Source organism: Carica papaya, chromosome 3, assembly GCF_054855325.1.
Source record: "Carica papaya isolate Zhongbai chromosome 3, ASM5485532v1, whole genome shotgun sequence".
Lineage (NCBI taxonomy): Eukaryota > Viridiplantae > Streptophyta > Magnoliopsida > Brassicales > Caricaceae > Carica > Carica papaya.
This window is the reverse complement of record NC_142311.1, coordinates 1,094,164-1,108,869: the sequence shown is the minus strand read 5'-3', so window position 1 is coordinate 1,108,869 and position 14,706 is coordinate 1,094,164. Positions and strand designations below refer to the sequence as shown.

General features: G+C 36.5%; 3 protein-coding genes across 4 annotated transcripts; 2 read left to right on the top strand and 1 right to left on the bottom strand.

Annotated features, from left to right (window-relative positions):
- Window positions 1-1,829: 1,829 nt before the first annotated feature.
- LOC110815468 (NADPH-dependent aldehyde reductase 1, chloroplastic-like) lies at window positions 1,830-3,515 on the bottom strand. Its single transcript, XM_022043277.2, has 4 exons — window positions 3,103-3,515; window positions 2,651-3,027; window positions 2,210-2,568; window positions 1,830-2,117 (listed from the first exon to the last, which is right to left on the bottom strand). The coding sequence occupies exons 1-4, from the start codon at window positions 3,388-3,390 to the stop codon at window positions 2,095-2,097; spliced, it is 1,047 nt and encodes a 348-aa protein (XP_021898969.2). The 5' UTR covers window positions 3,391-3,515; the 3' UTR covers window positions 1,830-2,094.
- A 376-nt stretch (window positions 3,516-3,891) lies between these two features.
- Window positions 3,892-5,684, top strand: LOC110815445 (Glycoprotein membrane precursor GPI-anchored). Its single transcript, XM_022043248.2, has 2 exons — window positions 3,892-4,143; window positions 5,006-5,684. The coding sequence occupies exons 1-2, from the start codon at window positions 4,059-4,061 to the stop codon at window positions 5,512-5,514; spliced, it is 594 nt and encodes a 197-aa protein (XP_021898940.1). The 5' UTR covers window positions 3,892-4,058; the 3' UTR covers window positions 5,515-5,684.
- Window positions 5,685-6,687: 1,003 nt separating this feature from the next.
- Window positions 6,688-13,030, top strand: LOC110815390 (uncharacterized). Of its 2 annotated transcripts, none has more exons than XM_088214877.1 (9): window positions 6,688-7,764; window positions 8,109-8,585; window positions 8,679-8,747; window positions 9,250-9,747; window positions 9,836-9,904; window positions 10,330-10,494; window positions 11,136-11,352; window positions 11,466-11,810; window positions 12,394-13,030. In XM_088214877.1, exons 1-9 carry the CDS (start codon window positions 6,754-6,756, stop codon window positions 12,504-12,506), a joined length of 2,964 nt encoding a protein of 987 aa, XP_088071003.1. In that variant the 5' UTR covers window positions 6,688-6,753; the 3' UTR covers window positions 12,507-13,030. The 2 variants fall into 2 exon arrangements, with proteins under 2 accessions (XP_088071003.1, XP_088071002.1); XM_088214876.1 differs by having other exon boundaries at window positions 6,688-7,791.
- The last annotated feature ends 1,676 nt before the right edge of the window (window positions 13,031-14,706 follow it).

Genomic DNA, 14,706 nt, shown 5'->3' with positions numbered 1-14,706 from the left:
GGATCACCAGCGTAGCTTCCCACGTGGCACCGCGTCAGCGTGCCTTGTCACGCGGCACGCTCCGGTTTGTCATGACTGCTGACTGCATGTTCCTACGTGACACATTTTTCTTAAATTGTATTTTGACCTCCAGTTTTTTATTTTTCTTTCAAAAATATCTCCATAACTTAAATTTTAATCTTTTTTAAAAAATTATTTTCAATCTTATCTTCAACCTATTTTTCTTAATTTTTATAATAAATAAAATTCATAAATTAAAAAATATTATATTTTATACATCAATTGCGTGTATTACAGCTAGCATGGTTCTTTGATCTACAGAAATCAGGAAATGGGATTTGTTCATATAATATTACAGATTATGAAGAGTAACAGAAAACTTACGCCGAAGTTTTACTCTATTAAAGAGCACACCCAAGTAAAGATTCTATAATCATCTGATTCCACCACAAGATACCTAGCTTTGTTCTTTCCTCTTCTATTTCTCAATTTTCACCGCCTACAAATATGCTTCTCAGTTTACCTAGGCTGTTATTTTTATCAATTTGGATCAGTGAGAAACTATAACATCATTCATAGAGTAAAAATAGGTGAGCCCAGAAGGATACTGGTATCAAATATTTTGCACAATGTCTGGATGTCTGGGCCTTGTAATAGGGCGTTGAGGGTATTAACTGCTAGCTCCTTGGCTGGGAGAAAGTTGAGGACAGAAAATTTCCAAGGCAAGGAATCTTGAAAGAATGAAAGAAAATGTGAAACGTAGTGAACAATAGCATTCGGCATGGCCTATAATTGAACGAATTGGAACTTGTGAACAAGAACATGCTGTAAAACGTGTTCCTGTGAAATCTAATGTGCTTGTTTCATGAATGTCCATTTGTTCCTTGACTTGATGAAACAGTGCTTTCGGGAGTAGTGCTCGAAGAAGTGACCGCAGAGCTAGAGGCATGTGGATTCCAATGTTCGACTGCAGCAATTGGTGGCAGTGGTGTCGAGAGTTGCTTTGATCAGTCATCCTGATTTTCTCAGATGAGCATTAGTTACAGTAAGATCTGGTTCTTACAAGGATTACATGAAATTGTATTGTTTGATCTTACAGCTTTTAATGTTTTTCCACTGCTTGTACATTAGTTGTGTACTTTTTCTTTTTCTTTTTCTGAACCAATATGAGTTCGTTTCAAATTTTCGATTCCCAAACTCAGAGCTATCCAAATTCGATGAATAATTGAAAGAAAAGATATGCTAATGATTGTATCACATGTAACTATGATGTTCTTGTTTGGCCTGACTAAATCATTGTACTTTTTTTATCATTGAGTGAGCAATTGCACTGGTTTAATCTGATTAATTGTGCCAGTCCTTTTGTTTTGGGATCAGTTGTGTGAGAATTCTATTTGATTATTATACACACACTTTGGAAATTCTTGTGAGAGAGAATCTGATAATTACACACAATCGTGCCAGTCTTCTTGTTCTGGGATGAAACAGGTGAAATTTCTATTTAATTCTTGTACGCACTTTGGAAATTCTTGTGGGGAAGTTTCTGCAACAGGTTCTTATAGTTCGTGATTCCAACTGGGTTTGATTTTGCCAGGTAGATTATGTTCTTTCTAGCATCTTTAGCCTGAAGCCTTCTAAGCCACTCTTCAGGTGCATGATCTGCATGAGCTCTTTAGCCCGCTGTGATCTCTTGGCCCTACTTTCCCTCTTTTAGTTAGTTATTTGTTAATCTTCTCTTCTTTATCGATGAGGATACCTTCTTATCATCATAACTGGTAGACATATATCAACATACAGAGACTTAGCCAGCCACAAGATCACAACGCAACTTCCATTGGCATCACTATATATGTGCGTGTTATTTCTCTTCTAAAGTTACAGACACAAGCACAGTATTTCCATAAATCCCAAGGCGCCCTCATTTACATACATAGGAAAACCCTATATATAGGAGAGGTCCATGATCTCACCCTTTACATACAAAACCAAAACACGAGAGCACCTTATACATATATACATACAAACATATATATATATATATCACAAACAACCAAAAGTACGTTTATTAACTTATCCATGGACTGAGTACACCCATCAACCATTCACTACGGTGCCACCTGCAAAACCACCACCAAAACGATTTATAAGCGAATGAATACACTTCATTTTTTTATATTCTAAAAAAAATTACTCTTTTATAAGCACTTACCATTTGGATGGAGGACCTGGCCAGATATGTAAGAGGAGCAGTCATTACAGGCAAGGAAGACATAACACGGGGCAACTTCAATTGGCTGACCAGCCCTACCCATGGGCGTTTGAGTCCCAAACTTTGTGACCTGCTCTTCACCGAACGAAGCTGGTATCAATGGCGTCCAAATGGGTCCCGGTGCCACGCCATTAACGCGAATCCCTTTCTTCGCTAGCTGCAGGGAAAGTCCTCTGGTGTAAGCCACTATTGCGCCTTTTGTCGCCGTGTAGTCCAGCAGTGTATCATGTCCCTTGTACGCGTTCACAGACGTTGTGTTGATTATGCTGCCCCCCTCCTTCATGTGCTTCAAGCAATGCCTAACATCATCTTCAAGATTCAGACTCTGCTAATGGCACTTCCTGCTTAACAAGTAGGAGACTTTTATGTGTATATATATACCTGGTGGTGAAGAAATAGGAGAAGATATTTGTTCTGAAAACCCTCTCAAGCCTTTCCTCGTCGATCTCCTCGACGGAGGAGCTCTCGTACTGCTCGGCGGCGTTGTTGACGAGAATGTCGATACGACCAAAAGCGTTCACCACCTCGTCAACAACCCTTTTACAGTTCTTGTCGAAGCCCAAGTCTGCTGCTACTGCCATGGGTTCCTCCGCGTCTGGCGTCTTAACACTCCTCAGCATCTGCAGCGTGTCCTGCGCGTCCTTATCCTCCTGAGCTTTCACGTAGGTGAACGCTACCGTCGCGCCTTCTAAAGCGAAACAGTGACACACAGCTCGTCCGATCCCCGAGTCACCTCCTGTCACTAGCGCCACTTTCCCCTGCAACAACCTCGTTCATACCCACGTGGCAAAACATATATATTGTTTAGAAGAAAGAGTAAAATGGAAATTTACACGAAGCTTATCCGATGGTTTGTAGTCGGGATTTGTGTACTGAGGTTGAGGGTGCATGACATGCTCTTTTCCAGGCTGGCTCTCCTGTTTCTGCGGAGGAAAACCTGACGCCATTCTTGTAGTTGACAGTAGTACTGATCTGAAACCAGAAATGGGTTCTCTGTTTCTTGCTGGAAAATCACTTCTCGCAAGATTTCTTAAGCGGGTTTTGTTTGGGTACCGAGAAAATGGAACCAACAACGGTACGCTCGTTAACACCCTTGAAGAAGAAACTAAGCGAAAGAACATGCATGCATATTTATCGAAAAGCTATATGTTCTCTCTTTTTTCTTGTGGAAATTGCAGATATATGTATAATTTATGCGGTGACTTGAGAAGACACGTGGTGACAAGTGGCAATGGACGACTCTTCACGTGTCATTGAAAGCGGACAGAGGAGCCGTTGAAGCGGGCTCTTCTGTTGACCGTAGGATGGAAATCTAATGTTTGATCTGGAACTTGAGGTAATGAAACATAGAAATGCTTGAACTCATTGAGAAAGAAGAGAAAAACACGGGTCTTTCTGAATTCTCAATGAACTGTCCCGAAATCTTAGCCAAGGAATTAGATAATCCTACGACAGAGATTTAAGGATGTTTGCATGTATGCCACGTGGACACAGTTTCGTGTGAAACTGATACATGTCCCTTATCACCGATTTCTCTGGTGTGTAGGGAACAGATAGACACGGCACTTGTAAGTATCTGATCTTCAACTGCCTAATCCACAAAAACTATATAAATACACACATAAATGAAGAAAGTGCAATTAATGGTGGAATGATCATATATGCTTTAACTGCTTAAACACTATACAGTTTATATAAAAAAACCGATATCTGTTGTCTTCAAACTCTTAATTGCCTCGTGGATCTCTTATATTCTTGGTTTCTCTCTTTTTCTTGGTCTGGCAAAATTATGGCGTCTCTCAAAAGAGTCGGCATCTTCTTCTTCACTGTGCTTGCTCCTGCCATTTTCTTGCACAAAGTGCATTCTAAAGATGGTATATTGTCTCTGTCCCTTATCCTCTGTGTCAGTAATGACTTTTCTATGTTGTTCTTTTGTCTGTAAGACTGCAAGCTTTCAGATTGAAAAGTTAGGGACGAAGAATATGATTCTTGATTTTTGAGGGAAAAATTGCAATCTAGGCTTGTTGGTCAGAGGAAGGTCTGCAGGAATCTCTCTTATCTGTTTGAAGAAATCCTAAAATGACCCTGGTTTTCTTTGTGTGTATAAACAATAAGGTTGGCGGTGCATGCACATATAATATGTATATATACATATATATATTTATGTATGTATAATGTACGAGTAGATGTGATTCATCTGAATTTTCCTAGTATATAAGTGGAACCAGCCCTTGTAATTTGGTATAAACAAAAAGATATGAAGATCTATTACAAACTCCTTTGCATAATTGGAGTTGCTTTTTAAATATATTAAAGACTAATGACTTGTCATATATACAACAGTGGAGAGATCAAATTCCTCAATCTTTATGTCATTTTTAGATTAATTTACAATTATTCTGTTTGTAATTTACAAAATAAATTTGAGAATATGGCTGGGAGGTTTCAGTAACTGTCATTCTGATAACATATCTTGTCTGTGTTTGCTTTTGTGTTTATAGCCATACAGAGAGGTGTTTGGCATTTTGACTGGTATTTTTCTTTATGCCATAATATGATCATATATGAACCTGGAACTTGATAACACATCTTGTTTATGGAATCGGGTATTGCGCGTTTTCATTGGCACACACACACACACACATATATATATATAACAACTGTGTATCTGCAGCATTTCACTGAATTCACTGGTTCATGATCAGTTGATGTTACCCTTTTCTTACCATTCTACAGAAGATGAAGACAATCTTCTCCAAGGCATCAACAGTTACAGAACATCACTAAACCTCCCAGTCCTGGTCAAGAACAGCAACGCCGGTTGCCTTGCAGATGAAATTGCTGAAAAGCTAGAGCACCAACCATGCACCAGCGCCAGCGCTGCCAGTGCCAGCTCCACCCCAGGCGCCGTGTCTCATTTACCCAACTTTCCAGAACTTGTGTCAAAATGCAAGATTGACATCAACACCACCAGAGATGCTGTCATCCTGCCTGCCTGTGTACATGAACTGGTTCCTACTCTGGTTCTGACCAACTTCACACACAGTAGATACTCCAAGTTTCTGAATGATTCCAAGTTTACCGGCGCAGGACTTGGGTCTGAAGATGATTGGATGGTGGTGGTTCTGACCACCAACACACCTGGGGGAAGCTTTGCCAGTGGATCTGGGTCTGGTGTGTGTTCAAAGATTGGAGCTTTGGCGATTCTGGTGGTGGGTTTGGTGGTTTATTTCTTTGGAATTTAGGAATTTGATAATGTGGGTATTTGTGGGTTGTGATGTTTGTGGGTTGTGGAAAAGATTTAAGCAGGGAGGAGGAGTTTAATTTGATGAATTAATAATGTTATTTGTGTAGGTAATGGACAGTTTGAGCTTTTTAATTTCTATTAATAAGTATCTAAAGTTTCCATTTTTAATTTTCGTCAAGATTTCAGGTTCTTTTATACGCCAACTTTAATTTGAAAAATTTAATTTAAGAATATTTTCTAATAAAGAAATATCTAACTCTAAAATTATTACGTAATTAAATTTTAATTAGCAATTCTCATAATTGTGTCCTAAGAATATTTTTTATATTAAAATTACTTTGTAAGATGTCCATCTTAATTTTTATCAAAATAAAAATTACTTTTCGTGGGCCGTACTTGGGCCATGTTTGGGCCATACTTGGGCCGAGTCATTACAACCAGGTAAGGGCAACCCATCCCACAAAAGCCTCAATATCTACTTGTAATTTCATAAATATTCTTAAATTAATTTATTTAATATCAAAATAATTTAACATTTATTATCCTTACAAAAATACATTTTCAACTATATAAAAAAAATGTTCAAATTTTTTTAAAATATTTCTTTTTTCAAAGCTCTTTTTTGAACTCTTCGTTAAGTTTTTTTTTTTTTTTTTTGTTTTTAGCGATAATTCAATATTTTTTATATATTAAAATTAGTTTGTGAAGTGTAAATTGATTTTGATCCATCTTAATTTTTATTTTCAAAAGTCAGATTATACACGTCTCTATCCTTTAATTCGCACTTGGGCCATATTTGGGCCGTGCTTGGGCCATGCGTGGGCCGTAATTGGGCTTTTCTTGTGCCATACTTGGGCTTTTTGGGGAGTGCTTGGGCCGTGCTTGGGCTTTTATCGGCCCATGATTGTGCTTTTCTTGGGCCGTACTCGGGTCATACTTGGGCTTTCTTGGGCCATGATTGGGCCATGAGTATGCCATACTTGGGCGCATTTGGGCTTTACTGTGCCATATTTGGGCCGTGCTTGGGCTTTTCTTGGGCCGTACTTGGCCTTTTAGCAGTACATGGCCGTTCTTGGGCCTTGCTTGGGCCATTTGGGACCATGCTTGGGTTTTTCTTGGGCCTTTATTGGGCCATTCTTGGGTTCACCTCTTCAGCTTTAAGTGCGCGCAGACCAAACCCGCGCACCTAGCGGCAAATAAGCTAAAAAACCAGATTGGAGAGACGGAGATCGGAGCAATGGCAGATAACCAGGCCGAAGACGAGGAAGGGGGTTTTGGCAACTTTAGATTCGCGTCTAATTACACCGCCATCTTCACTCCCAACCCCATCAACGGCCTAGATCTCTCATCTGCCATCTCCATGAATAAAAGCAGCATGAACTCCGGCGAAGACGATGACGACTGGGGAGACTACGTCAACTCGTCCAGTGTCTTCTCCCGCACAGAGTCACTACCCAATCCTCCCTCCTTCCTATCGTCGAACCACTCAGATTCACCGGGGTTCTTCATGGATCTTAGCCGCACCCACTCGATGGAGCTGACTCGGCCCGGTTCAGGCCCTGGTCGGATAGAGTCAGGGAAGAAGAATCAAGCTAGCTGGGTGAAACCTCAGGGTGCTTTACCGCTGTCAATATTTGGGGAGCAAGAAGAGGAAGCCGAGGAGAAATCAAGCGCAGTTGATCCATCATTTAATGGTGTAACTGATTTTCTTCCTGCTAAAAACAACCACCACCATGACAATAAATCTGCAAAGGAAGAGTCTAGCTTGGCCGTGGGTGTTAGGTTTAATGATTTGATCACAATTCTATATAAACATAGCGAGCATGGGAAGCCCGATTATGGATTTAAAAAGGATTCCAATGACTCCAGTTTGGATATGAATGCTTCTAATTGGAGTAAAATGAGGGAGAGTGACTATTCGAATGGATGGGATTGGAATGGAGCCAGTTTGGATAAAAACGTAAAAAATTTAGGCACCACGAAGGCCATTCCGAACTTGACCGGGTCGAAAGTGGAATCAGATGGGTTGAATTCAAGCAGAAATGCCTCAGATTTGGGTGCTAATGGGACAAACTTGAATTGGAATCCATTAAATCTAGATACAAATGGAGTGGATTCCGGTCGAAGAAATTCAGATGCTAACCAGGCGAATTTGGATTCAAATGGGTTAAATCTAGGCTCAATTCAGCAGAATTACTATTTTGATGATGACGAAGATGGATGGGAATTTATGGCCGCTGAGTCTAAGGTAACCCCTGGAGATGAACAGACTAAGGTGAAATTGCAACTCTGATTTGATTGTTTTTTTCTTAATCAGATAGTAGACTCTTTGGTTGATGATACGAATTGAAAACTTCGGGTTTTTTACTTAATTTCATTTTGTGTAGTCAAGTGAAATTCTCTTTGTAGACTTTACTAGTAGCTTTATTCATTCTGCTGGTGGATAGTCAAAAGTATCTTGCAATTTGGAGCTTTTACTGGTTTCATTAACCATCTATGTTTTTCACAACACAACTAAAAGGAGCCATAGAATTTTTTTTTTTTTTAACCTGGAAGCTGATCTCATGGTTTATTATGATTTTCTTATTTCAGAATGAGCAGTGGAAGACTGAAAATGGGCCATCATCTAACTCTAATGTGTCAAATTTGAGTTGGAATGTATTGGGATCAGATTTAAGTGGGATGCATCCAAATATTAATGGGGTGAATTCAGATGTAAGTGGATTAAATTCTAATCTTGTTGGTGCAAGTGAGGATTTTGGGGATGATGATGGATGGGAATTCAAAGGTGCTGAATCTGAAAAGCAGGAGGTAAATGGCAACATGAAGGTGTACCCCAGTGATCTCTTTGCTGCATCAAATGGAATTTCAGAGAAATCCAAGGAATGGGATTTTGGATTTGATTTCAATTCAAATCCTGTAACTCAAGATGGCAGGACATATTCTGAAAGCAATCAGAATGAAACCAAAAATTGGTTGAATTCATCTGCAGTTCATAGGAACATTAACTCTGGGGAAAACTTCTGGGACTTCAAGGGTGAATCTTCAGAAACTGAATTAAAGACCAAGGTGATTAGTTAACATAGTTTGGTTTATTTTTCATATTAACTGTCTTTTGGATCTCCAAAAAATGCACATTTTGAACTTTTATTTTTGTTACAGGATGAACCAAAGGTTTCTGAGGATTCTTGTGTTGGAGTTGAAGCATCCTTATTTGATGGTAACATGCAGGTATGTACTTTTTTTTAATACAAACATGCGGGTATTGACTTGTTAAGTGCATTAGTGAAGATCTGTATGAAGATTTCATGAAAGACATATACTGTGTAATGCAATTAAAATATATCATTTGTTGACAGTAAATGATAGTTTATAGTGTGAGAAAGTTAAGAATATACTTCTTTTTTAATTTTTCGCTCCATTTTTTTTTTCTGTGGTAATAGATATAGCCTCTATTGATCTTAGTGTAGCTGAGTTGGAACATAGTGGACTATTTTCTTTGACAAAGCAATCTGAATTGTCTTTTTTCTTTTGTTCCCCATAAGAACATGTTTTGATGTGATGATGTCTATTGTTGCGCATATATTATGACTAGTTCTGGACATCTTGTTTAGATCTCTGGATGATGACACTTCATCTATTTTACCACATTACTAGGCATTACAAAGCTTCCTGATATCCTTCACTTGCCAACTTTTTGTTCATATAACTATTTTTCGATTTTAACGCTCAGAAGAATGAGCCCAAGGTGGAGAAGCATAAAATGCCCTTGCCTCTGTCAATTTTTGGCGATGATGAACAGGAGAAGGATCATTCTTTATTTAATCAAGATTTTTCATCTTCTGAGCACGGTATATCCTTAGGAGAAAAATTAAAGTCTCCTGGTTCAAATACATCGATCAATGATCTTATATCAACTTTATACATTCAAGCTGGGGAAAAGGTCTCTGTCAATTCTACTGCAATGCCAAGTGAAAATGGATGTGGCTCCACCCAGTCTGTGATAAACCCCAAGTTAGTCAGTGAGGACAATGATTTTGATGAAGATTCCTGGGAGTTTAAAGATGCCTTTTCGGGAAGTGGAGCTGAAAAACAGAACTCTTTTCTAAGTGTTGGGAAGTTCCATAACTATCCTGTTTCCAATGAAGAGCTAAATAATTTTGTCAATCTCTACTCTAAATTAAAAGATGAGTTATCCTACATTGCACTGACCCATCTAGACAATCTGAAGGTTAGTAGACTTCTTAAATGTATTTCTTTTCTTCAAAACTAAAGTTTGTTGAGGCTATTGAATTTGTGAATTGTGGTTTTTTCATTAGAAAGGTCGAAGCATTGCTGCTCATTCCGGTGAAGATATGGAATTGAAAATGCTTGATAAGGAAATCCAGGTTTGAAGCTGCTTTGATGATTTGTTTCTTGCTCCTTTTTCTTTCAATTAGTAATTAAGACACTGTATATAATTGCCTCATTACTAATGAACTTTGCGCATGGCATAATAAAAAGAAATATAAGATAACAAATTTCCACTGAGGGTTCTTTAAGAAAAGATTATAATATTTTTGGCATTAGTTGAAACTTGAAACCACTTGCTGAGTAAATTTGGAAATCTTGTGAGAGCTTTTTGAGAGATGGACATCACCTATAATTATCGATGCCTCTTTTTGGATGAATCAGTTCAGATAACACTGAAAGTTGACAATTTCCTCTTTTTACTGATTTGTTGTGTCCTTTTGACAAAGCTAGGCTTTATTTATCAAAATTATAATAATTCCATATGCTTGTGACTAATCTTTGTTTGTATGTGCTGTTATAGGATCTACAGAATCAACTGGTTCATGATAGCTTGATCCCTGAAGCAATCAGTTCAGAGATTCTTCCGCCGAGAAATATCAGCGTCAATGAACTTGTTCAAATTTTGCAGGACCCAAATTTCAAAGTGTTTGAGTCAGAATATCACTTATCAAAGAGATTAGTATTAGTAAGTTTTATCTGTTTTAGTTGATCATCAGGGAACATGAATTTTTTGCTGTTTCCTTGTATCTTCATTCATTTAAGCTTAAGTATGTGCTTATGACTTTTCAAAACGACATCCTTCGATCTTGAAAGACTTGAGAATTTATTATTAATTTTTATAATGCATAGTAGGGTCTTTATAATGTTTCCTACGATCCATCATATCTTCTGGATAAGAAGAGAACCTGCTGTTAGAAGAATTTAAAGTGATTAGGTTTTCCTTTGAGGATTTGGCTTTTACTTGATACACAATCCACTATACTGGAGAAATCAATAAAATAAACATGCGAGCGTGATCATCTTCTAAAGGAGCTTTTGATGTTATGACTTGTTTGATGTGAATGATTCTGCAATCTTTAGGTCCTGTTACTTTAAGTTTTTCACTAACTACATATGTTGCAATGATCAATAAATTGAACTTGACTCAATTTAATTGATTCAAGAAATTAGTCATAAGTATCCTCATAAATGGCTCAAAATATGCACCTCTTATTTGATCTCATTCTGAATGTTCACATACACTCGATAATCATTTTTTATTAAAAAAGCTCACTGGTTTGCTTTGTTTTCATGCCTGATAACACTTTGATACTTTTTCATGAATAGGCAGAGAAGGATTCAAGATTAACAGTTGAACTCTTAAAACATGCTGGATTGACTCTGAAAATGCTAAAATTGGCATCATTGGAGGAGCAATCTAATTATGTTTCTACATGGTCTAAAATTGTGTCAGCTTGTGCTCAAGAGCTGAAACATGGCACCTTGATTTGGAATCAGGCATTACAAAAGGATGTACACAGTCAAATATTATCTAAAAACCAAGGTACCAGATAGCATATTTATGCATGACAATGATGGTAGTAATAGCTATTCTGCTTGTCTCTTAGATATGTAACTTGTCAAATATTTTGTTCTCAATTATTTTATTCTATGCAGGGAAGAAGTATCTTCTTGCCCTCGGGGAAATTTACAGGGTTCTTCAAATTCTGGGGAGTTCAGCCAGACTTTACAAGCCATGGGTATTGTTAAGTTCTACTGATCCCACAATTATGTTGGCTCTTCTAGATGAATGTTCGGTTCTATGGTCAAGTTCAGGACTTGAAGAAGCTCTCCAGAGTATATCTGATCTGTCTTTGTCCGAGTATGATGGAACTGTCAATGCTTTGCTGGAATCCATCAAGCATGTTGGTGATCTTGATGCACTTGCACTTTATAATCATGCTTTCTCTGGACAGGAACCTACCTGTCAACTATCTGGCTTAACCGTGGGAACAGTACCAGGTATGCAGATATTGATCATGCATTGAATTTGGAGTATGATGGGCCCTTCATATAAACCCTTTAATCAAGTGCCTAATGGCATTGAACCTGAGATGACATATGGCAAATTCACGTAGTTATCCTTAGAGTTCTTTTCATTTGGATATCCTCCATGAATTTGAACGTAGGACACTAGACCTTTCCAATTTTTCTAGAAAAAATTTATTACTTTCCTAAATCCTTTGTGGTTTTAACTTTAAAGGAAGTTGAAGTTGGAGGAGATAGCAAGATGCTAATAACATAACCAGGGACATGGACGCAGATTTTTAAAGATTAAGTAGGAGTTGATTTCTTGTAAAATCTTGTGATTTACCAGTTAACGTTTGGGCCTAATCTGGCGAGAAAAAGGTAGATGTATGATATAATTAACCTTCAACGTACTAAAAGCCTGGCGGGCTAGCTATAGGCTGTTTGAGCATGTGTTATTCATTCAGAATAAGCGCCCTCTGTGATTTTCATAATAGCTTTTTTTGAGTTTCCTCTCCATCTTTTACTGTGGGTTCCTGCCTAATCTTCTCAGTTCTTCAATAATTTTGCTGGACAGGCATGAAAATGGTGGTTTGGAATGGGAAACACTACTTCTTGACACTTGCCAACCTGTGGGCAAACCTTGTGAGTCCTGATCCTCCAACTTTACAACACATTCATGTTCATTGATGGAATGCAAGAGAAAGTTGGAGGATGTACTTTTGAGGCTCTTTAGTTGAGACGATATTTCTTTCGGAAACGAGGTTCAATTTCGGATCACTAGCCACTGTTGCCCTACCCTGCACTGGGACTGCCACCATTTGGAAGCTTCCACGATCGGGATATATCCATGTCACCGGAACTGCCACCATTTGGAAGCTTTCATGATCGGAATATGTCCATGTCGTGATCACACTCCGGCTACCTGGTTCAACGGTCAGAGTTCTAAAATTCAAGATTTTCTATACGTTATTGCCATTATTGCTCCGCATTCTTTTCGTGAAAGCTGTAGCATATTTAGTTGAATGTAGAGGTGTTGTGTATTCTTTGTATTGATTTAGCTGTGAAATCAGTGAATAAAAATAAGAAGCAAATATATATATATATATATATAGTGACAAATACAAATAGGGTTGTAAAGCAAAGACAGGAGATAGTTGTTGGTTTCTCTTGTTTCTCTTCCTATGTATTTCAGAACAAACTGGATTGATGGATTTTTCTCTCACCCCTCTTGCAGGGCAAATACTTACATAGCCTTCATATTTTGAAATTGAATTTCTGGTTAGTTGTAAACTTAAATAAAATTACATGCAAAGCACAAATAGGAAGAGCTTGTAATTAAGCGGTAGCCGATTCTGATTTGACACCAGTTTTTTCACCAAATCAGAAGTCACCGAGACAATAAAGCTTTTAGCTTTTCCTTTCCTTCTTGGATCTTCGGCTTTAAATTTTAACATGTTAAAATTATTAATATTTGTAGATTTAACTCATAATTAAGTTAATTTTAATTAATTATATTTTTAACTATTAAATAATCACAAAAATATTAATTAAATTGAACATAAATATTTATCTAAATTTTTTAATCAATTAATTAATTTTTAAATAGATAAATTATAGTAAATAATAATAATAATAATCACATATTCTTATAAATTAAACTCAATATTAATCATCTTTTTATATAATAAATAAAATTATTATAGACGAAATTCAATATTTATTAACTTATAAAATAATAGATAATTTAACTAATAAATTTATAAAAAATAAAAAATAAATTCTTCATATTTCTATTTTAGCTTCTTCTTTTCTTCTCAATTTATGAATATTTTGTGCAATCAATTTAAAAAGCTTTTTCAATGTAAGTATATATATATATATATATATATATATATATAATCACTAAAAAATGTATACAAAGTACACCTTTTTTTTTTTTTTACAAATAAATGGTTAATATGTATATATATATATAGATAGACATAACTATATATTATTGTAACGTGTGTGTGTGTGTGTGTGTGATGTCTATATATATATATATAGTTTCAAAATTATTTTAAAATAATTTATAAATATTGTGTTAAGAAAACAAAACTAAAAACTTTTTTAATTAATTTTTATTGAAAATGGGCCATTAATAATTTACTTCTCTCACGCGTACGAGATAACCACAATAATTGAAAAAACCCATTTTGGAAAAAGCACAATTTCATCTATATATATATATATATATATATATCTATATATGTGTGTGTGTGTGTATGTATGTATGTATGTATATACACGCACGTGCGAACATAATTAAGTAATTAATTGGCACGGTAAACAAAATACATGTGAACGTAAGGTATGGTAATATGACTTGTGATATATATATATATATATTAGTAAATAATTAATATTTCACCAGTTGAAAAAAGCCAAGAAAAATTTGTATATAAAAATTTAAATTAAACAAGAAGAAAACAACATATATCTCGCAGTATCTTGCACATATAATTATATAAACTAAGCTCTCGGTATAGCTTATTTTATAAACAGTAATTAATTAATTCCTAAGCCCTAAGTAATATATAAATATATATATATATATATTAATTGAAGACCTAGAGAATTATATATATATAACACCTTTTTTTTTTTTTTTAAATTGTAAACTTTCTAATTGTGTAGTGGGTCAGGACTGGAAGGTACTTCCCTATTAATGGTTGCATAAAACCCTCTCTGATCTTGTTCTTCTTCTCTTACTTCTTCTTGATCTCCATTATTTTTGAAGCTTATTTGCAGGTTCTTCCACGGCGGACTCTTCTCTGTCAGGTCTTCTTCAACCTTCGGCCTGATCATCATCAGACGTCTGCCGACACCCGCCAAGACAACTCGATGG